We start from the raw sequence: 25,297 nt of genomic DNA, 5'->3' as shown, positions 1-25,297 counted from the left end.
CACACACACACACACTGGACTCACAGATACACACACACACACACACACACACACACACACACACACACACACACACACTGGATACACACACAAATACACACACTGGATACACACACACACACACTGAACACACACACACACTGAACACACACACACACTGAACACACACACACACTGAACACACACACACACACACACACACACTGGACACACTCACACTGGACACACACACACACATACACACACTGGACACACACACACACTGGACACACTCACACTGGACACACACACATGGGACACACACACACTGGACTCACAGACACACACTGGACACACACACACACACACACACACACTGAACACACACACACTGGACAAACACACACACACATACACACACTGGATACACACACACACACTGGATACACACACACACACACACACACACACACACTGGACACACACATACACACACTGGACTCACAGACACACACTGGACACACACACACACACTGACACAGACACACACTGAACACACACACACTGGACAAACACACACACACACACACACACACACACACACTGGACAAACACACACACACACACACACACACACACACACACACACTGGATACACACACACACACTGGATACACACACACACACTGGACACACACACACACACACACACACACTGGATACACACACACACACACAGGACACACACACACACACTGGACACACACACACACTGGACACACACACACACACACTGAACACACACACACACACACACACACACACACACACACACACACACTGGACACACACACTGGACACACACACACACACACACACACACACACACACACACACACACACACACACACTGGACAAACACACACACACACACAGCGGACATACACACCAGACACACACACTGGACACACACACACACACACTGAACACACACACACACACTGGACACACACACACTGGACACACACACACTGGACACACAAACACACACTGGACACACACACACACACACTGGACACACAAACACTCACACTGGACACACTCACACAGACACACACACGCTGGACACAGACACACACACTGTAACGGTTTTGACTTGAGGTTATTATTTATAGGGGTGCCAGGTAGGTTGTGCCTACCAGAGAAAACATTGGTTTCTCCTTTTAGTTTGGGTGGGAATGAGTCCCATCTGGTCCGTCAAGTCTACACCAATACAAAGGACTCATGTAAAAGTCAGGATGGAAATAAACTTTTCATAAACCCTTAAAACATTGGAAAGAACTTCAAAAACAACTATATTCTTTTGCGTGGGTTGTATTAACAACATCAATGATTACACACACATATAATAATATAACACAATGAGTTCTGGTTCCTCCAGAAATGTCCTGTACCTCTAAAAAGAGTCCAGCCCGGTAAAGGAGTTCAGTGAACTCAAGTGACTTTTGTCACGCAATGTTTGTCCTTTCATTCCGTGTAGCGTAAACCCAGTATTAAACATACCATCAATATAACAATTATTTTACCACAGAACTTTAAAGCGTACAACTTACTAAGTCCTCAACTACAACTAACTACATAAATCACACATCCAAACAAATGAAATACCGTATACAAAAAGGTGGTACACGGTCAGTCAGACAATCCAATCAGCCAATAGACTCCTGCAGAAAGGCCACGAAGAACGGAGAGGTGTAGTCCACGGACGCAAGAGTGGACATCCTGGGTAAACTCTATTAGGCTACAAAACACACGTTTAACGGCAACAAACAACGGAATAGAGAACGAACTGAGGGTTGAAAACATCCTCAGTCACTTCTCCATCACAACCCCACTTTTGCGCAGCTGATGCTGGCTATTTAATTGGGAATTAAAGGGAAACTATTGGAAGGAGCTGCCACTGAGACGGTTCAGAAAAATTCAGGGCCGTCACAACACGCTGGACACAGACACACACAGGCTGGACACACACACACACACACACACACACACACACACACACACACACACACACACACACACACGCTGGACACAGACACACACAGGCTGGACACACACACACACACACACACACACACACACACACACACACAGGCTGGACACACACACACACACACACACACACGCTGGACACAGACACACACACACACACACACACACTGGACACACACACTGGACACAGACACACACACACACACACACACACACACACTGGACACAGACACACACATTGGACACACACACACACACACACACACTGGACACAGACACACACATTGGACACACACACACACACACACACACTGGACACAGACACACACATTGGACACACACACACACACACGCTGGACACACACACGCTGGACACAGACACACACATTGGACACACACACACACACACACACACTGGACACAGACACACACATTTACATTTACATTTAAGTCATTTAGCAGACGCTCTTATCCAGAGCGACTTACAAATTGGTGCATTCACCTTATGACGCTGGACACAGACACACACACACCGGACACACACACTGGACAAATGCACACACACACACTGGACAAACACACACAGTGGACACACACACACACACACTGGACAAACACACACACGCTGGACACACAGGACACACACACAGGACAGACACACAGTGGACACACACACACTGGACACACAAACACACACTGGACACACACACACACACTGGACACACAAACACTCACACTGGACACACACTCACACAGACACACACCCGCTGGACACAGACACACACAGACACACACACGCTGGACACAGACACACACAAACACACACACACACACGCTGGACACAGACACACACACAGTGGACACACACACGCTGGACACACAGGACACACACACACAGGACAGACACACACTGGGCAAACACACACACACACTGGATACACACACACACACTGGATACACACACACATACACACACACACACTGGACACACACACACTGGACACACACACACTCACACTGGATACACATACACACACACACACACACTGGACACACACACACACACACACTGGACACACACACACCCACACTTGATACACACACACACACACACTGGACACACACACACACTGGACAAACACACACACACTGAACAAAAGCACACACACACTGGACACACAAACACACACACTGGACACACAGACACACTGGACACACAAACACTCACACTGACTGGGGACACACACACACACACACACACTGGACAAACACACACACACTGGACACACACACTCACACTGGACACACACACATTGGACACACACACACTGGACAAACACACTGGACACACACACACACACAAACACACACACACACACACACACACACACACACACACACCACACACCACACACACTGGATACACACACACACCCACTACACACACTGGACACACACACACACACACACACACACACTGGACACACACACACACTCACACACACACACACACACACACACTGGACACACACACACACACACTGGACACACACACACACACACTGGACACACACACACTAGACACACACTGGACAAACACACACAATGAACAAACACACACACACACTGGACGCACAAACACACACACTGGACACACACACACACACACACACACACTGGACACACACACTCACACTGGACACACACACACACACACACACACACTGGACAAACACACACACACTGGACACACACACACACACTGAACAAACACACAGACACACTGGACACACAAACACACACACTGGACACACACACACACACTGGACACACAAACACTCACACTGGACAAACACACTCACACTGGACACACACACACTGGACAAACCCACTGGACAACACACACACACACACACACACACACACACACTGAACAAACACACACACACACACACACACACACACACACTGAACAAACACACACACACACTGGACACACAAACACACACACTGGACAAACACACACACACACACTGGACACACAAACACTCACACTGGACAAACACACTCACACTGGACACACACACACTGGACAAACCCACTGGACAAACACACACACACACACACACACTGAACAAACACACACACACACACACTGGACAAACACACACATACACACACACACACACACACAAAAACAGTGGATACACACACACACAAAAAAACTGTGGATACACACGCTGGACACACAGGACACACACACAGAGGACACTCACACACACACACACAAAAACAGTGGATACCCACACAAAAACAGTGGATACACACACACATACACACACACACACACACACACACACAAAAAAACTGTGGATACACACACTAGACAAACACACACACACGGGACACACACACACACTGGACACACTCTGGACACACTCTCACACACACACTGGACAAACACACACACACACACAAAAACCGTGGATACACACACACACACACTGGACAAACAGGACACACACACAGAGGACACTCACACACACACTAGACAAACACACACTCTGGACACACTCTCACACACGTCTTCCTATAATTGTGACCCAGGACTTCTTCCAATAACACAGTTAAAATGTGATCATTTGTTGTTGTACGCCTGTTGTGTTGAATAACAAATTGTATAATAATTAATAAATGGACATACTTGTACAAGGATATATTGTCATCATGTTTTGTCTTTTATGTTGAACAACTAATTATACAATTATATATGGACATACGCTCCATAGTTGTACAAGTATACAAGGATATATTGTACTTTTCATAATAAAACAGACTTGAAACAAGACAAGGCCTGTTAATTGTGAAAACAGTTTGTTTATTGATTTTACGTTTCCTCTGTCAAGTTGATGTTCACCTGCGACTGGTTGAAACATGAAACAAATATGAAATGAAATACATGCAGGGTGTTGGGGAATAATCAGAATGAGTTGTTAAGATGTTTAATATTCATCATATGTTTGTAAGTTACTTCTCATCAGAATGGTATTTTTGTATAATACTGTGGCGGGGTTGCAGTTATCTGTTCTATGTCAAGACTAAGTTGCATGGGCCGCAGAGAGGGGAGAGGTCAAGGTGTCATCATGTGTAAACATATATTTTGCTCCACTGTGTCTGTGTGCCAGTCCAACACACCACCAGGCTGAGTAAGGGCTATTTGACCAATAAGGAGAGTGATGGAGTTGATGACCTGGCCTCCACAATCCCCCGACCTCAACCCAATTGAGATGGTTTCGGATGAGTTGGACTGGAGAGTTAAGGAAAAGCAGCCAATAAGTGCTCAGCATATGTGGGAAATCCTTCGAGACTGTTGGAAAAGCATTTAAGGTGAAGCTGGTTGAGAGAATGCCAAGAGTGTGCAAAGCTGTCATCAAGGCAAAGGGCGGCTACTTTGAAGACTCTCAAATATAAAATATAATTTGATTTAACACTTTTTTGGTTACTACATGATTCCATATGTGTTCGTTCATAGTTTTGATGTCTTCACTATTATTCCACAATGTAGAAAATAGTTTAAAATAAATAAAGACAAACAATTGAATCAGTCCCTACTTTTCCCATCATGTCTGGAATCATTCTATGCTCCCTCTTTTGTTGCTCCTATCTTAACCTATAGCCTCACTCTCCTCTCCGTGAGCTTGTCCAGGATTGGTTGTATTTAGAATTGGTTGTATCTAAATGACAATTTGATATACAGTATATCATAGGGTGGGGGTAATGTCTTGGTACCATTTTGTACCAAGGACAAAATAAGAGCTTTGTTTAGGAGACCAAACTGAACGATAATTTATAGCCAATTCTGTCTGTCTAGGGGATACTCCTAAGTCCTGTGGTTTGTCATGTCGTCTAGAGGGGGTGGATCTTTGCTATAAAGGATCCCATTTGCCATTATGTTGGTACTCTCAACTTTTCATTAGAGATACTGAACTGTTGAAAGTCAAAATGCTATTGCAAAAGCTTCATTATTATTAAAGGTGAAGATTAAGCATAACTCTGACTTGTGTTTGGGTTTGCTCCCATAATTTGGCAAATAGAGGAAATTTCCACAACAAGGGTTACTATAGCAACAGAGTGTTGTGATGCGGGGTCACTATAGCAAACCACACACACCAGAGTGTTGTAATGCAGGGTCACTATAGCAACAGTGTTGTGATGCAGGGTCACTATAGCAACAGAGTGTTGTGATGCAGGGTCACTATAGCAACAGAGTTTTGTGATGCAGGGTCACTATAGCAACAGTGTTGTGATGCAGTGTCACTATAGCAACATAGTGTTGTGATGCAGGGTCACTATAGCAATGCAGTGTTGTGATGCATCATCAGAGAGGGAGAATCTACACTCTCTGCTCTCTCTCTCTCTCTCTGCTCTCTCTCTCTGCTCTCTCTATCTGCTCTCTCTCTGCTCTCTCTCTCTTTGCTCTCTCTTTCTCTGCGCCCTCTCTCTGCTCTCTCTGGTATCTCTCTCAATTTGTAAGTCGCTCTGGATAAGAGCGTCTGCTAAATGACTTAAATGTAAATGTCTGCTCATTTCTGCTCTCTCTGCTCTGCTCTCTCTGCGTTTCCTGCTCTCTCTGGTATCTCTCTCTGCACTCTCTCTGCTCTTTCAGGTATCTCTCTCTGCTCTCTCTGCTTTCCCTGCTCTGTCTGCTCTCTCTCTGCTCTCTCTGCTTTCCCTGCTCTGTCTGCTCTCTCTCTGCTCTCTCTGTTCTCTCTTCTCTGCTCTCTCTGCTCTCTCTCTGCTCTCTCTGTTCTCTCTTCTCTGCTCTCTCTGCTCTCTCTGTTCTCTCTTCTCTGCTCTCTCTCTCTGCTCACTCTCTGCTCTCTCTCTGCTCATTCTCTGCTCTCTCTCTCTCTCTGCTCTCTCGCTCTCTCTCTGCTCTCTCTCTGCTCTCTCTCTCTCTGCTCTCTCTCTCTGGTATCTCTCTCTCTGCTCTGCTCTCTCTTCTCTCTCTGCTTTCCCTGCTCTCTCTGGTATCTCTGTCTCTCTGCTCTCTCTGCTCTCGCTCTCTCTCTGCTCTCTCGCTCTGCCCTCTGCTTTCTCTCTCTGCCCTCTGCTCTCTCTCTCTGCACCCTCTCTCTGGTATCTCTCTCTCTCTGATCTCTGCTCTCTCTGGTATCTCGCTCTCTGCTTTCCCTGCTCTCTCTGGTATCTCTCTCTCTGCTCTCTGCTTTCCCTGGTCTCTCTGCTGTCTCTCTGCTCTCTGCTTTCCCTGGTCTCTCTGCTGTCTCTCTGCTCTCTGCTTTCCCTGGTCTCTCTGCTGTCTCTCTGCTCTCTCTGTTCTCTCTTCTCTGCTCTCTCTCTCTGCTCACTCTCTGCTCTCTCTCTGCTCATTCTCTGCTCTCTCTCTCTCTGCTCTCTCGCTCTCTCTCTGCTCTCTCTCTGCTCTCTCTCTCTCTGCTCTCTCTCTCTGGTATCTCTCTCTGCTCTGCTCTCTCTTCTCTCTCTGCTTTCCCTGCTCTCTCTGGTATCTCTGTCTCTCTGCTCTCTCTGCTCTCGCTCTCTCTCTGCTCTCTCGCTCTGCCCTCTGCTTTCTCTCTCTGCCCTCTGCTCTCTCTCTCTGCACCCTCTCTCTGGTATCTCTCTCTCTCTGATCTCTGCTCTCTCTGGTATCTCGCTCTCTGCTTTCCCTGCTCTCTCTGGTATCTCTCTCTCTGCTCTCTGCTTTCCCTGGTCTCTCTGCTGTCTCTCTGCCCTCTGCTTTCTCTCTCTGCCCTCTGCTCTCTCTCTCTGCACCCTCTCTCTGGTATCTCTCTCTCTCTGATCTCTGCTCTCTCTGGTATCTCGCTCTCTGCTTTCCCTGCTCTCTCTGGTATCTCTCTCTCTGCTCTCTGCTTTCCCTGGTCTCTCTGCTGTCTCTCTGCTCTCGATCTCTCTCCCCCAATCTCTCTCACTTTTTATATCTTAAAACCTCTTAGAACTCTCGCTCTATACTGCCCCTGTTGGAGAAAGTGCGTACCCATAGTAAACTGAAAATATTTTTCCCCAAAATTGCTAATATATGCATATAAAAATTATTATTGAATAGAAAACACTCTAACGTTTCTAAAACCGTTTACATTATGTCTGTATGTAAAGCAGAACTCCCAGGGCAGCCTTTCTCCCAAAGTCTCTCTTGTCATGAGCAAAGTTGGGTGAACTTTGACGTCAAGGCCCCCACCCCTTTCCAGGCAGCCACCGCTCCAAAGAGAGTCTCTATCTGTTCAGTGCAATGCCTGCTTTCAAATGGCTCGTTCACTGTGAGAATCGCACGAGCCCTGCACCTTTGGCACGCGAAATTGCTCGTGTCCCTCTCAAAACCGGGCACTCTATTGCGGCGGCCGATTTGAGGAACGTCTTTTTTCCAAGATCCAGCATTTGAAGCCGGTTTCTCGATTTTGCACATCGTTTGACCAGTTTAATCGACATATAATATGTAAATTGGAAGTTTTGGTGCGCAAGAGTGCTGGACCAGAAGTAATTTTTGATGCATTTCAGCTGAAGCAGTTAGCATATGCTAATACAGGGACACGCAACGTGAAACCAAACGATTTATTGGGTAAGTATGACTCCTTCTACGTCTTCTGATGGAAGAACATCAAAGGTAAGGGAATATTTATGTGGTTATTTTGGGTTTCTGTGGACTCCAAACGTACTGCTAATATCTGAGCGCCGACTCATAGTATAGCCCAGTGAACGATGTCTGTAACGTTAAAAATAAATGTAATACAGCGGTTGCATTAAGAAGAAGTGTATCTTTGTAACTATATGTAGAACATGTATATTTAGTCATGTTTATTGCTTGTTATCTGACGTTATCTGTCGGAGCTATCATCATTTCTCCTGACATTTGAGTAGCATGTTTTTTTTTTAAATGTCGTCAACCGAGATTTATGGATATAAATGGCATATTATTGAAAAAAAATTAAATGTACTGTGTAACATGTAATATTACTGTCATCTGATGAAGATTTTCAAAAGGTTAGTGAATTATTTATTTTTTAATCCTACTTTTAAATTTTATTTTTTCTGGGACAAAATGGCCGCCGCTTGCCTTTTGTTTCGGTGGTGATCTAATATAAATATGTGCTATGTTTTCGCAGTAAAACATTTTAGAAATCTGACTTGCTGGGTAGATTAACAAGATGTTTATCTTTCATTTGAGCTATTGGACTTGTTAATGTATGGAGGTTAAATATTTTTAGGAATATTTTTTCGCATTGTGCGTAATGCTAATGAGCTTGAGCCGTAGTCACGATCCCAGATCCGGGATGGGGAGCTCTAATTAATGAACAGTGAGCGTGGTGAAATTTGGGGAGCGCATCGTCAGTAGTGTACCTTTGGTTCCTAGGGTGTTTCGGCCTTTCACACTATACACCCTCCCCAAAGGCGGCCAGCGACAGGGTGATCAATCCTACGCTTGCGTCCCATTCCCAATTAGTCATAGGAGTTGCCTTGTTGTTGATAGCCAACATCCCATGGGACTATGCATGGCAGGGGCGTCCTCCTCCCTGAGTCAAGCATTGTTGACCGCAAACCTCCTGGCCCTCTCACTTCGGGGCCCATCTGGGGTCTTTCCTCTTCATCCAGAGCCACTGACTGCTGCCTTCTGCCGCCTCCGATACAGCTTTGATTGCCGAACGCTGGCTCTGGCCCTTAATTCCCAGGTCTCTAAGCAGTCTGGTTGTAGATGTTGCCACAAAACCTCTGCAGCCCACCTCCACTGGTCGGACTTCTGTGTTCCAGCCATGATGCCGTGCTTTGGCAGCTAGATCAGCATAGCGCAGATGTTTTCGCTCATAAGCCTCATCTACTGAGTCCTCCCAGGGTACTGTGAGCTCAATGATGAAGACCTTATTGAGCGAACGGGACCAGAGCACCATGTCAGGTCTTAGGGTGGTGGTTGCGATCTCCGGAGGAAACACAAGTTGCCAGCCAATGTCAGCTAGCAAGCACAGCTGGTCTCGCTCTAATGGTGTAGAGCCGTTCTTCGGTGGTTTAGCCCCTTCGCGGACAAAGTTTGTCCGTAAGGAGTGTGATGCTGCTGTGGGTGGTAGGGAGTTGGTGGCAGCTCGCTTGTCCTCCAGGGCGGACGCAAGGTTTTTAAGGACTTGGTTGTGACGCCAAGTGTAGCGTCCTTGGGTGAGGCTTGTTTTACACCCTGTGAGAATGTGCCTGAGGTTGGCTGGCATGGAACAGAGGGCACAGTCCGGATCTTCACCATACCATTGGTGAAGATTAACTGGTGTTGGAAGGACGTCATATGTTGCTCTGATGGAAAAGCTCAACCGCCTCGCTTCCATGGCCCACAGATCCTTCCAGCTGATCTTCCTCTTCTCCACACTGTCCCATCTAGTCCACTGTCCCCGTTTGGCAAGAGAGACTGCCTTGGCCCACCTTGCAGCCTCCTCCAGATGGCGTACTTCCTGCACTACCATCTTCCGCCGCTCGGGTGCAGTGGCCTTACTCCAAGCAGCACGGCTAGTTAGCCCAAGGCCTCCTCTCCCTTGCTGAACATGACCCACAATGTCAGCATGTCTGAGGGCTGCTGTTGCCTCCTGGACTGCTTTTCCTGGCCTCCATTTTCGCCCAGTTGCCAAGGTCGGCGCGTTGTTGCTCACCACTGTGTCTCGAGATTCATTCAGTGTCATCTGGAGCCTGGTTTTTGCACACTTGAATTCCTCTGTTAGACTGGTGAGGGGCAGCTTGAGGACACCATCTCCATAGAGGCCTATGGTGGTAAGGCATCGTGGAACTCTGAGCCACTTCTTTAACCTCTTCAGTCGACCCTCTACTTTTTTGAACATTCTGTTAAAAATCGCGCAACATTTCAGCGCCCTGCTACTCATGCCAGGAATATAGTATATGCATTTGCTTAGTCTGTGTGGATAGAAAACACTCAGACGTTTAAAAAACTGGTTAAATCACTGCTGTGGCTTTACCAGAACGGCATTTACATCGAAAAGCACAGGAAAAACTGATCACTGAAAATGGGAAAATATATCCATGCGCTACTTGATCCCATTGATAAAGGTGAACCACAATTAATTGACTGAGGTTGCAGTACCTACAGATTCCACACGGTGTCTAGAGTCTTGTCATTTCCCTTCGAGTTTTTTCTTGGTCAAACACATACACGACACCGTATCTAATCCGGTCTAGGACCGGATATTTTCGTTGAGTTTCTAGCCGGACATTTTTCCAGACGGAGAGCTAATGATCTTTACATCGCCTCCTGATGAATTTTATCGCTTATTAACGTTTACTAATACCTAAAGTTGCATTACAAACGTATTTCGAAGTGTTTTGTGAAAGTTTATCGTCGACTTTTTGAATTGAAAAAAATGACGTTACGTTTTGAAACAATGTTTTTTTCGTTTATCACACAGTCTACATATAACGATATCTAGGCTTTATATGGACCGAATTAATCGAAATAAAGACCCAAATAGTGTTTATGGGACATCTAGGAGTGCCAACAAAGAAGATGGTGAAAGGTAATGAATGTTTTCTATTTTATTGTGCGGTTTGTGTAACGCCGAAATGCTAATTATTTTGTTTACGTCCCCTGTAGGTCTTTTGGGGTGTTGCATGCTATTAGATAATAGCTTCTCATGCTTTCGCCGAAAAGCATTTTAAAAATCTGACTTGTTGCCTGGATTCACAACGAGTGTAGCTTTAATTCGATACCCTGCATGTGTATTTTAATGAACTTTTGAGTTTTAACTAATACTATTAGCATTTAGCGTAGCGCATTTGCATTTCCAGAGCTCTAGTTGGGACGCAAGCGTCCCGAGTAGAAGCAACAGGTTAAGTAGCCTGTGACTCCTCTTTCCATCTTCTCCACTGTTGAGATTGGAACCTCATACAGTGCTAAGGGCCACAACACCCGGGGTAGGAGACCAAACTGCAGACACCAGGCCTTTAACTTTCCAGGTAGCTGGGTGTTGTCGATGGACTGTAGGCTACTACTGATGTCTTTGCACAGCTGTTGCACCTGGTCTTTGTCCTTCAGGCTTGCATCATACCACCTTCCAAGGCTTTTTACCGGCTGCTCAGACACTGTTGGGATTTGGTCATCTCTGATGAAGAATTTCAGGTCAGAGAGTACTCCCTTCACAATCGAGATGCTGCGTGACTTGGATGGTTTAATCTTCATACGGGCCCAGCTGATGTTCTCCTCGAGTTTTTTGAGCAGTCTCCTGGTGCATGGGACAGTGGTGGTCAATGTTGTAATGTCGTCCATGTAGGCTCTGAGTGGAGGGAGGCGGAAACCAGAGTCGACTCGCTGTCCACCAGCAACCCATTTTGAGGATCTGATGATAACCTCCATTGCCATTGTGAATGCCAAGGGAGAAATGGTACATCCCGCCATTATACCTACATTCAGGCACTGCCATGAGGTGGTGAACTCTGAGGTGGGGAAGCAGAACTGCAGATCCTGGAAGTACGACTTCACCAGGTTTGTGATGGTGTCCGGTATGTGGAAAAAATCTGAAGGCAGACCACAGGAGTTCATGGGGCACAGAACCAAATGCATTGGCGAGGTTGAGGAAGACTACATGGAGGTCCCTTTTCTCCACCTTGGCCATTTGGATCTGGTGCCAGATCATGCTGGAATGTTCCAAGCAGCCAGAGAACCCTGATATTCCTGCTTCTGTACAGATGTATCGACGTACGCATTCCTTTGCAGGTACTCGGCCATCCTCTGGGCAATGACCCTAAAGAAGATTTTACCCTCGACATTCAGTAAGGAGATTGGGCGGAATTGGCTGATGTTCACTGCATCCTTCTCCTTAGGGATCAGGTGTGGCCTGCCCTACGCCACACTTTGGGTATTATCTTCTTCTGCCAAGCTGTTCTCATAAGCCTCCAGAGGAACCTCAGGACGTCTGGTGCGTTCTTATACACTTTGTACGGGACTCCATTTGGCCCCGGGGCTGATGCTGTTCTTGCCCGTCGAACTGTGTTTTCCACCTCTTTCCATGTCGGAGGGCTGGTCTCAATATGATGTTCCAGGGGTTCAATGGGTGGGATATCTGATGGGATGGCCAGATGTTCATGTCGCTTTGAGTCAAAGTTTGTTGTTCTCAGGTGCTCCTCTAGGTCTTTCTTTGTTGTTTTTAGAGCTCCACTTTTTTCCTTTGTGAAGAGACTTTTACGGAACTTGAAGGGATCTTTATAGAATCGAGTTCTAGTTTGCTCTTTCTTCCTTCTGCGTTTCCATAGGTTCTCTGCTCTACGGAGGGATGCCAACCGGGTTTTGATGTCAGCCTGAAGTGCCTCAATCCCCTCCTTTTCCACTTCCGAGGCCTTCTTCCACTGTTTCTTAAGCTGCCGCCTTTCTTGAACGAGGCACTTGATTTCTTGTTGCCTCCTGGAAACTGGTGGGGTTGGAACCTTTCTCCCGCCTTTTGCCTCTTCCACTCCAAATCTTTCTGTCCCGTACTCATAGATGATGTCCCCCATCCTCTCCAACTTCTTCTCCACTGTGCCTCGAAGTTTCTCGAGGGTCAAGGTAAGGTCAGTATTCACTGTTTCCCACAACTTCTTGTCACTGGCGCCAGGCCACTTCACATACGGTCTGTGCCCTGGCAGTCTCCTCTCGACTGCAGGTCTGGGAGGCTGGGTGAGTTCCACTCCTGTCGTTGGTTCCACCTCAGTTGTTACTTCGGTGCTTGAGTTTACGTCCTCCATGACAGTGGTACTGATGCACTGCAAACTATGGTTTACGTCCAGTTGCTGTGCTTCATTCGACTGATTTGATCGCTTTCGCAGAAAGTAATCAATGCGAGTTCTCTGTCTCTCTTTACCCAAACACCCCTTCTTCCCCTGGTGGATCCTCAACCCATGGTGGGATGTAACTTTCCTCCAACCACAGACACATACCTGCATCTGTTTGTGGCCCACTGTTGCAGCAGAACTTGTGACAGTTGCTGCGGTGTTCTCTTGTGCTGTGCTCTCATTACTTGTAGTCGTTTCCAGTCCAGTCGTTACCATGTTGTCAGCCGATGAGTCATCTTCCGCCCCGCTCTCGCAGACTCTAGGGGTATTCTCGTATGTTGACTTTCTGTAGCTAAAGCGGGTGTTTCCAACATACTGCGAAGCATGGGAAACTACAGAAATGGGAAGCTACCCATGACTGTCCCAGTGGGGTCTATTCCCTCCGGTCAGCCGTCTCTCCGTGCCGCCACAAGGACTTTCCCCTGTTGTCAGCTGATCTTTCTCAGCAGTCACTGGACAAGTCCAGATATTCAGATTCCAAGAACACAGTCAGCTTCCTTTTTTGACTTAATTTTATTATTTAAGAAAAAATATATATTTTAATTAACCGAGGGCAAGTTAACAGTCCCTTGCTTACAGAGTAAGCCTGTCCGGTGGCTTGCACAGCCGACCCACCCGTGAGTAAGTATTGGCTCTTACAGGGGTAGGATTAGGGGCACGAGCTGGAGAGCTTGGTGGGGTAGAAGCCTCACCTTCAGTTGGCCCATGTCTCAATTCTGCACCCCTTGCCCTTAGGCCTGGACTGTGATCCAGCTCATCTAGGTGAGTGTATGGCGTGTTCTGGTTTGTCTGCTCTGCTACGCACAGATCCACCCGATTTCGACGGTAGAGGGAGCCACCAACATCCACCAGGTAAGAACGTGGTGCAACTCTCTGTAGGCATGTGCCCAGCCTCCAAAGTCCTGTGTGGTCTCCCGGCAGCGGTTTCATCCTTATCGTTTCACCCACCTCCAGCTCTGGTAGGTCTCGAGCAATCCGGTCGTAGAAGCACTTAGCGAGCTGCTTTCTGTGACGCAGTTTGTCCGTGACGTCAACCATGACGCAGGGCTCAAGTAGCTTGTTAGCTACGGGGATGGTAGTCTTCAGACGTCTGGACAGAAGGCGTTGTGCTGGGCTGCTGTCCATGTTTTCGGTGGGTGTGTTCCTCCACTGTAAGATCGCTTTCCATGGGTCGTTGCTGTCGCGCAAGGCCCTGCTTAACAGGTTTTTTGCAATCTTGACAGCTGATTCTGCCTTGCCATTTGCTTTTGGGTGTCTTGGAGAGGAGGTCACGTGGTCAAACTCCCATTCTGAGGCGAAACGCTTGAACTGTGCAGTGAATTGTGGGCCATTGTCCGTGATTACCTTGTCAGGCTGACCTTGCCTTGCAAACTGCGCCTTGCAGCGCTTTATGACCGTCTCTGCAGACAAGTCAGGGAGCAGTTCAATTTCCCAAAAGTCAGAGTAGTGATCAACGATGAGAAGATAGTCCTTTTGTCTGTGGCTGAATAAGTCCATACTGACGATTTGCCAGGCCCTTGTGGGCAGTTCGTGTGACATCATGGTTTCCTTTTGCTGTTCATGAGCGTACTCGTTGCATGTGGTACAGTTGCTGACAAAGTCTTTAATTTCTGCTTGCATGTTTGGCCAGTATAATGTTTTACGAGCCTGGCGGTAGCATGCGTCACCTCCAACGTGACTGGAGTGAATGCGGGTAAGCATCTCTGGACGTAGTGATTTGGGAATAATGACCTTCTGACCTCTGAACAAGACACAACCCTGATCATCCGTACTGCCTCTTATCTGGCAGACTCACTAAACACAAATGCTTTGATTTTAAATGATGTCTAAGTGTTGGAGTGTGACCCAGGCTATAGGTAAATTATGTCTGAGTGTTGGAGTGTGACCCTGGCTATAGGTAAATAATGTCTGAGTGTTGGAGTGTGACCCTGGCTATAGGTAAATGATGTCTGAGTGTTGGAGTGTGACCCTGGCTATAGGTAAATGATGTCTGAGTGTTGGAGTGTGACCCTGGCTATAGGTAAATGATGTCTGAGTGTTGGAGTGCGACCCTGGCTATAGGTAAATGATGTCTGAGTGTTGGAGTGTGACCCTGGCTATAGGTAAATGATGTCTGAGTGTTGGAGTGCGACCCTGGCTATAGGTAAATGATGTCTGAGTGTTGGAGTGTGACCCTGGCTATAGGTAAATTATGTCTGAGTGTTGGAGTGCGACCCTGGCTATAGGTAAATGATGTCTGAGTGTTGGAGTGTGACCCTGGCTATCTGTAAATGATGTCTGAGTGTTGGAGTGTGACCCTGGCTATAGGTAAATGATGTCTGAGTGTTGGAGTGTGACCCTGGCTATCTGTAAATGATGTCTGAGTGTTGGAGTGTGACCCTGGCTATCTGTAAATGATGTCTGACTGTTGGAGTGTGACCCTGGCTATCTGTAAATTAAAATAACAAGAACATTGTGCCGTCTGGTTTGATTAATATAAGGAATTTTTTATTATTACAACTTTACTTTTTACTTTGATACTTTCTGAAGCTAAGCAGGGTTGGTTCTGGTCAGTCCCTGGATGGGAGACCAGAGGCTGCTGGAAGTGGTATTGGAGGGCCAGTGATTGGGGACACTACCCTGTGTAGGGTGCTGTCTTTCGGATGGGACGTTAAAACGGCTGTCCTGACTCTCTGAGGTCATTAAAGATCCCATGGCACTTATCGTAAGATTAGGGGTGTTAACCCCGGTGTCCTGGCTAAATTCCCAATCTGACCCTCAAACCATCACGGTCACCTAATAATCCCCCGTTTACAATTAGCTCATTCACCCCCCTCCTCTCCCCTGTAACTATTCCCCAGGTCGTTGCTGCAAACGAGAACGTGTTCTCAGTCAACTTACCTGGTAAAACAATGGATAAATAAAAAAGGTATCTTTACTTTTACTCAGGAATGAAAATGCAGTACTTTTTCCACCACTGTTCTAACGATCCATATGAGACACAGTTTCAACAGACATTCTGGAACTGAGTTCTGTTTCCACCACTGTTCTAACGTTCCATATGAGACACAGTTTCAACAGACATTCTGGAACTGAGTTCTGTTTCCACCACTGTTCTAACGTTCCATATGAGACACAGTTTCAAAAGACATTCTTGGAACTGCGTCGGCTACAAAATTACTTTCCATTTCATATGAGGAAATAAAGTAACCGTCACTGGGTGAATTAGTTGTGCATTGCCCGGCTCTCCGGGTGGGCAGAGTTTAAGCAAAGTGTTTTATTGGTATCTTCCACTAGATGGCAGTAAACACCTGCTGTAACTAGACTTTACAACTATGTGTTCTGTTTCAGCTCAGCCGCCTCCCCACCCTGATAATAAAGTGTTATATTGGTATCGTCCACTAGATGGCAGTAAACACCTGCTGTAACTAGATTTTACAACTATGTGTTCTGTTTCAGCTCAGCCGCCTCCCCACCCTGATAATAAAGTGTTATATTGGTATCGTCCACTAGATGGCAGTAAACACCTGCTGTAACTAGACTTTACAACTGTGTGTTCTGTTTCATACAGGCAGTGTCCCAGAGTTGGAGTGCTGATCTAGGATCAGGTCCCCCCTTTCCATGTAATCTGATTCATTATGATCTAGGATCAGGTCTCCCTCTCCATGTAATCTGATTCATTATGATCTAGGATCAGGTCCCCCTCTCCATGTAATCTGATTCATTATGATCTAGGATCAGGTCCCTCCTCTCCATGTAATCTGGTTCATTATGATCTAGGATCAGGTCCCCCCTCTCCATCTAATCTGATTCATTATGATCTAGGATCAGGTCCCCCTCTCCATGTAATCTGATTCATTATGATCTAGGATCAGGTCCCCCTCTCCATGTAATCTGATTCATTATGATCTAGGATCAGGTCCCCCTCTCCATGTAATCTGATTCATTATGATCTAGGATCAGGTCCCCCCTCTCCATGTAATCTTATTCATTATGATCTAGGATCAGGTCCCCCACTACTGGATCAGAGCGTCTGCTAAATGACTCACTACTGGATCAGAGCGTCTGCTAAATGACTCACTACTGGATCAGAGCGTCTGCTAAATGACTCACTACTGGATCAGAGCGTCTGCTAAATGACTCATTACTGGATCAGAGCGTCTGCTAAATGACTCACTGCTGGATCAGAGCGTCTAAATGACTCACTAATCAGACTCACTACTGGATCAGAGCGCCTAAATGCTCATTACTGGATCAGACTCTAAATGACTCATTACTGGATCAGAGCGCCTGCTAAAATGACTCACTACTGATCAGAGCGTCTGCTAAATGACTCACTACTGGATCAGAGCGTCTGCTAAATGACTCACTACTGGATCAGAGCACCTGCTAAATGACTCACTACTGGATCAGGCGTCTCTAAATGACTCACTACTGGATCAGAGCGTCTGCTAAATGACTCACTACTGGATCAGACCGTCTACTAAATGACTCACTACTGGATCAGAACGCCTGCTAAATGACTTACTACTGGATCAGAGCGCCTGCTAAATGACTCACTACTGGATCAGAGCGTCTGCTAAATGACTCACTACTGGATCAGAGCGTCTGCTAAATGACTCACTACTGGATCAGAGCGTCTGCTAAATGACTCACTACTGGATCAGAGCGTCTGCTAAATGACTCACTACTGGATCAGAGCGCCTGCTAAATGACTCACTACTGGATCAGAGCGCCTGCTAAATGACTCACTACTGGATCAGAGCGCCTGCTAAATGACTCACTACTGGATCAGAGCGTCTGCTAAATGACTCACTACTGGATCAGAGCGTCTGCTAAATGACTCACTACTGGATCAGAGCATCTGCTAAATGACTCACTACTGCATCAGAGCGTCTGCTAAATGACTCACTACTGCATCAGAGCGTCTGCTAAATGACTCACTACTGGACCAGAGCGTCTGCTAAATGACTCACTACTGGATCAGAGCGCCTGCTAAATGACTCACTACTGCATCAGACCGTCTGCTAAATGACTCATTACTGCATCAGAGCGTCTGCTAAATGACTCACTACTGGATCAGAGCACCTGCTAAATGACTCACTACTGGATCAGAGCGTCTGCTAAATGACTCACTACTGCATCAGAGCGTCTGCTAAATGACTACAATGTAAATGTAAATGATGCAGCCACCACTATGCTTCAACATATGGAGAATGGCAGTCAGTAAGGGGTTGTATTGGATTTGCCCCAAACAGCCACCACTATGCTTGAACATATGGAGAATGGCAGTCAGTAAGGGGTTGTATTGGATTTGCCCCAAACAGCCACCACTATGCTTCAACATATGGAGAATGGCAGTCAGTAAGGGGTTGTATTGGATTTGCCCCAAACAGCCACCACTATGCTTGAACATATGGAGAATGGCAGTCAGTAAGGGTTGTATTGATTTGCCCCAAACAGCCACCACTATGCTTGAACATATGGAGAATGGCAGTCAGTAAGGGGTTGTATTGGATTTGCACCAAACAGCCACCACTATGCTTCAACATATGGAGACTGGCAGTCAGTAAGGGGTTGTATTGGATTTGCCCCAAACAGCCACCACTATGCTTCAACATATGGAGAATGGCAGTCAGTAAGGGGTTGTATTGGATTTGCCCCAAACAGCCACCACTATGCTTGAACATATGGAGAATGGCAGTCAGTAAGGGGTTGTATTGGATTTGCCCCAAACATATCACTTTGTATTCAGGATAAAAAGTGAACTGCTTTGCCACCGGCTTCCTTCTTTTCACTCTGTCAGTTAGGTTAGTATTGAGGAGTAACTATACTGTAGTTGATCCATCCTCAGTGTTCTCCTATCACAGCCATTAAACTCTGTCAGTTAGGTTAGTATTGAGGAGTAACTATAATGTTGTTGATCCATCCTCAGTGTTCTCCTATCACAGCCATTAAACTTTGTCAGTTAGGTTAGTATTGAGGAGTAACTATACTGTAGTTGATCCATCCTCAGTGTTCTCCTATCACAGCCATTAAACTCTGTAACTGTTTTAAAGTCACCATTGGCCTCATGCTGAAATCAATGAGAGGTTTCCTTCCTCTCCGGCAACTAAGTTAGGAAGACGCCTGTATCATTGTAGTGACTGGGTGTATTGATACACCATCCAAAGTGTAATTAATAACAACTTCACCAGGCTCAAAGGCAAATTCAATGCCTGCTTTTGTTTTTCCCATCTACCAATAAGTGTCCTTCTTTGTGAGGCACGGAGATGGAGATGGGAATTTGGACTTGTGGTTTTACTTAATTCTCCATACTGGCTAATGATTATAAAGCTGATTCTGAACTAATCATTAATTCATACATTGCGCCCCTGACCTGAGAGGATGGAAGTTCAATATGTAGCTAGATGTAGACGGCTAATGTTTAATAGTTAACTTGCGAACGTTGCGAACCAAGCTTTTTAGCCAAGTAGCCGAGGACATAAAATAAAGGTATGTACAGTATTTATTACCTCTCTCATCCTGCCTCAATTACACATGCTGTATATAGATCTACTGTATTTATTACCTCTCTCATCCTGCCTCATTTACACATGCTGTATATAGATCTACTGTATTTATTACCTCTCTGATCCTGCCTCATTTACACATGCTGTATATAGATCTACTGTATTTATTACCTCTCTCATCCTGCCTCATTTACACATGCTGTATATAGATCTACTGTATTTATTAGCTCTCTCATCCTGCCTCATTTACACATGCTGTATATAGGGGATCTACTGTATTTATTACCTCTCTCATCCTGCCTCATTTACACATGCTGTATATAGATCTACAGTATTTATTACCTCTCTCATCCTGCCTCATCTCCACATGCTGTATATAGATCTACTGTATTTATTACCTCTCTCATCCTGCCTCATTTACACATGCTGTATATAGATCTACTGTATTTATTACCTCTCTCATCCTGCCTCATTTACACATGCTGTATATAGATCTACAGTATTTATTAGCTCTCTCATCCTGCCTCATTTACACATGCTGTATATAGATCTACAGTATTTATTAGCTCTCTCATCCTGCCTCATTTACACATGCTGTATATAGATCTACTGTATTTATTACCTCTCTCATCCTGCCTCATCTACACATGCTGTATATAGATCTACTGTATTTATTACCTCTCTCATCCTGCCTCATTTACACATGCTGTATATAGATCTACTGTATTTATTACCTCTCTCATCCTGCCTCATCTACACATGCTGTATATAGATCTACTGTATTATTGCTTGTATGTTGGTTCATTCCATGTGTAACTCTGTGTTGTTATATGTGTCGAACTGCTTTGCTTTATCTTGGCCAGGTCGCAGTTGCAAATGAGAACTTGTTCTCAACTAGCCTACCTGGTTAAATAAAGGTGTTCTCAACTAGCCTACCTGGTTAAATAAAGGTGTTCTCAACTAGCCTACCTGGTTACATAAAGGTGTTCTCAACTAGCCTACCTGGTTAAATAAAGGTGTTCTCAACTAGCCTACCTGGTTAAATAAAGGTGTTCTCAACTAGCCTACCTGGTTAAATAAAGGTGTTCTCAACTAGCCTACCTGGTTAAATAAAGGTGTTCTCAACTAGCCTACCTGGTTAAATAAAGGTGAAATAAAAATATAAAAAATTAAACAGTATGACAGGGTGATAGACCATGTGTTGTAACATGTCTTCCCCAGTGATATTACCCACTATTATCACAACACATGTGTTGTAACATGTCTTCTCCAGTGATATTACCCACTATATTACCCACTATTATAACAACACATGTGGTGTAACATGTCTTCCCCAGTGATATTACCCACTATATTACCCACTATTATCACAACACATGTGTTGTAACATGTCTTCCTCAATTACCCACTATTATCACAACACATGTGGTGTAAATATGTCTTCCCAGTGATTTCAACTATTATCCAACACATGTGGTTAAATGTCTTCCCAGTGATATTACCCAATTATCACAACACATGTGGTGTAACATGTCTTCCCAGTGATATTACACTATATTACCCATATTATCACAACACATGTGTTGTAACATGTCTTCCCAGTGATATTGATATATTACCTACTATTATCACAACACATGTGTTGTACCATGTCTTCCCAGTGATATTACCCACTATATTACCCACTATTATCACAACACATGTGTTGTAACATGTCTTCCCCAGTGATATTACCCACTATATTACCCACTATTATCACAACACATGTGTTGTACCATGTCTTCCCCAGTGATATTACCCACTATATTACCCACTATTATCACAACACATGTGTTGTAACATGTCTTCCCAGTGATATTACCCACTATTATCACAACACATGTGGTGTAACATGTCTTCCCAGTGATATTACCCACTATTATTACCATGTCTTCCCTCAGTGATATTATCATTATCACAACACATGTGGTGTAACATGTCTTCCCCAGTGATATTACCCACTATATTACCCACTATTATCACAACACATGTGTTGTAACATGTCTTCCCCAGTGATATTACCCACTATATTACCCACTATTATCACAACACATGTGGTGTAACATGTCTTCCCCAGTGATATTACCCACTATTATTACAACACATGTGTTGTAACATGTCTTCCCCAGTGATATTACCCACTATTATCACAACACATGTGTTGTAACATGTCTTCCCCAGTGATATTACCCAGGCACCACTGCAGCACCACTGCTGATTATTTTGTTACATTAGAAGTGTCCATCCAAAAGAAAAAGTGTTTCTACAATTCCCTCTAACACCTCCACTGTGGGGCTCTATAAAACTATTGGAACAATTTCCCTGTTTGACCACTAGGTGTTATGGGTATTATGACACCTCCACTGTGGGGCTTTATAAAACAATTGGAACCGTTTCCCTGTTTGACCTCTAGGTGTTATGGGTATTATAACACCTCCACTGTGGGGCTCTATAAAACTATTGGAACCATTTCCCTGTTTGACCGCTAGGTGTTATGGGTATCATGACACCTCCACTGTGGGGCTCTATAAAACTATTGGAACCATTTCCCTGTTTGAGCGCTAGGTGTTATGGCTATTATGACACCTCCACTGTGGGGCTCTATAAAACTATTGGAACCATTTCCCTGTTTGAGCGCTAGGTGTTATGGCTATTATGACACCTCCACTGTGGGGCTCTATAAAACTATTGGAACCATTTCCCTGTTTGAGCGCTAGGTGTTATGGCTATTATGACACCTCCACTGTGGGGCTCTATAAAACTATTGGAACCATTTCCCTGTTTGAGCGCTAGGTGTTATGGGTACTATGACACCTCCACTGTGGGGCTCTATAAACTATTGGAACCGTTTCCCTGTTTGAGCGCTAGGTGTTATGGGTACTATGACACCTCCACTGTGGGGCTCTATAGATCAAATGAAACGGGAGAATCTAGAGAATGTAACAATATTCGCTGTGATGTTCAGCCCCCAAAATGAAAATAAATACTAAATAATTTCATAGAATTGAACTAAGACCACTTTCTCTTGGTCACAGATGGACAACATCACTTAGTGTTTCCAGCTGAAGATGTAATGAATCTGCACACATTTGAATGGTGTCTCTGCACCGCTCAGTTGACGTTTAGGGGAAAATATCAGACACTCAAATCTATGAATCTTAGAACAGTAATATTTTACACATGAAGGTACCCAGAAGAAGATTTCATTTCTGATGAAAAAACACAAATGTGAAAAAAATATGGATATAAACTCTTCATAAATTCTTAAACAAAATTGTAATCTCACCTCTTAACGTTGGTGTCATGTTCCCCAGAGAGACTCATTTTAGAGAATTGGCTGCCCTCCTCTCTCTTCCCAGAGAGACTCATTTTAGAGAATTGGCTGCCCTCCTCTCTCTTCCCAGAGAGACTCATTTTAGAGAATTGGCTGCCCTCCTCTCTCTCCCCAGAGAGACTCATTTTCGAGCAATGACCCCTAAACAGAGATCCAACATGTCATTGAACTATAATACATGAATAAATATACAAATTGTAAAATATCCACAATATATGAATATATGAACAATATGTTATTGAATGTGACTTGACTACACCCAGTTAGCTATATGAACAACATGTTATTGAATGTGACTTGACTACACCCAGTTAGCTATATGAACAATATGTTATTGAATGTGACTTGCCTACACCCAGTTAGCTATATGAACAACATGTTATTGAATGTGACTTGACTACACCCAGTTAGCTATATGAACAACATGTTATTGAATGTGACTTGACTACACCCAGTTAGCTATATGAACAACATGTTATTGAATGTGACTTGACTACACCCAGTTAGCTATATGAACAACATGTTATTGAATGTGACTCGACTACACCCAGTTAGCTATATGAACAACATGTTATTGAATGTGACTTGACTACACCCAGTTAGCTATATGAACAACATGTTATTGAATGTGACTTGACTACACCCAGTTAGCTATATGAACAACATGTTATTGAATGTGACTTGACTACACCCAGTTAGCTATATGAACAACATGTTATTGAATGTGACTTGACTACACCCAGTTAGCTATATGAACAACATGTTATTGAATGTGACTTGACTACACCCAGTTAGCTATATGAACAACATGTTTTTGAATGTGACTTGACTACACCCAGTTAGCTATATGAACAACATGTTATTGAATGTGACTTGACTACACCCAGTTAGCTATATGAACAACATGTTATTGAATGTGACTTGACTACGCCCAGTTAGCTATATGAACAACATGTTATTGAATGTGACTTGACTACACCCAGTTAGCTATATGAACAACATGTTATTGAATGTGACTTGCCTACACCCAGTTAGCTATATGAACAACATGTTATTGAATGTGACTTGACTACACCCAGTTAGCTATATGTACAACATGTTATTGAATGTGACTTGACTACACCCAGTTAGCTATATGAACAACATGTTATTGAATGTGACTTGACTACACCCAGTTAGCTATATGAACAACATGTTATTGAATGTGACTTGACTACACCCAGTTAGCTATATGAACAACATGTTATTGAATGTGACTTGACTACACCCAGTTAGCTATATGAACAACATGTTATTGAATGTGACTTGACTACACCCAGTTAGCTATATGAACAATATGTTTTTTCATTTCATTGCCTACGCCCAGTTAGCTATATGAACAACATGTTATTGAATGTGACTTGACTACGCCCAGTTAGCTATATGAACAACATGTTATTGAATGTGACTTGACTACACCCAGTTAGCTATATGAACAACATGTTATTGAATGTGACTTGCCTACACCCAGTTAGCTATATGAACAACATGTTATTGAATGTGACTTGACTACACCCAGTTAGCTATATGTACAACATGTTAT

The 25,297-nt window shown here is 44.6% G+C and overlaps 1 protein-coding gene across 1 annotated transcript in view; it reads right to left on the bottom strand.

Moving 5' to 3' along the window:
• The window catches only part of LOC135571225 (NLR family CARD domain-containing protein 3-like), a 136,500-nt gene extending 112,622 nt beyond the window's left edge, over positions 1-23,878 (bottom strand). Inside the window, exon 1 of the mRNA XM_065017008.1 lies at positions 23,668-23,878. Within this exon, the coding sequence (XP_064873080.1) occupies positions 23,668-23,840 (173 nt within the window). The 5' untranslated portion in view covers positions 23,841-23,878. The remainder of the gene's footprint in view (positions 1-23,667) is intronic.
• Between the last annotated feature and the right edge of the window lie 1,419 nt (positions 23,879-25,297).

The sequence above is a fragment of the Oncorhynchus nerka genome, unplaced genomic scaffold (assembly GCF_034236695.1).
Source record: "Oncorhynchus nerka isolate Pitt River unplaced genomic scaffold, Oner_Uvic_2.0 unplaced_scaffold_686, whole genome shotgun sequence".
Taxonomy (NCBI): Eukaryota; Metazoa; Chordata; class Actinopteri; order Salmoniformes; family Salmonidae; genus Oncorhynchus; species Oncorhynchus nerka.
The sequence above is the reverse complement of the archived record's forward strand: the minus strand, read 5'-3'. Positions and strand labels throughout refer to the sequence as shown.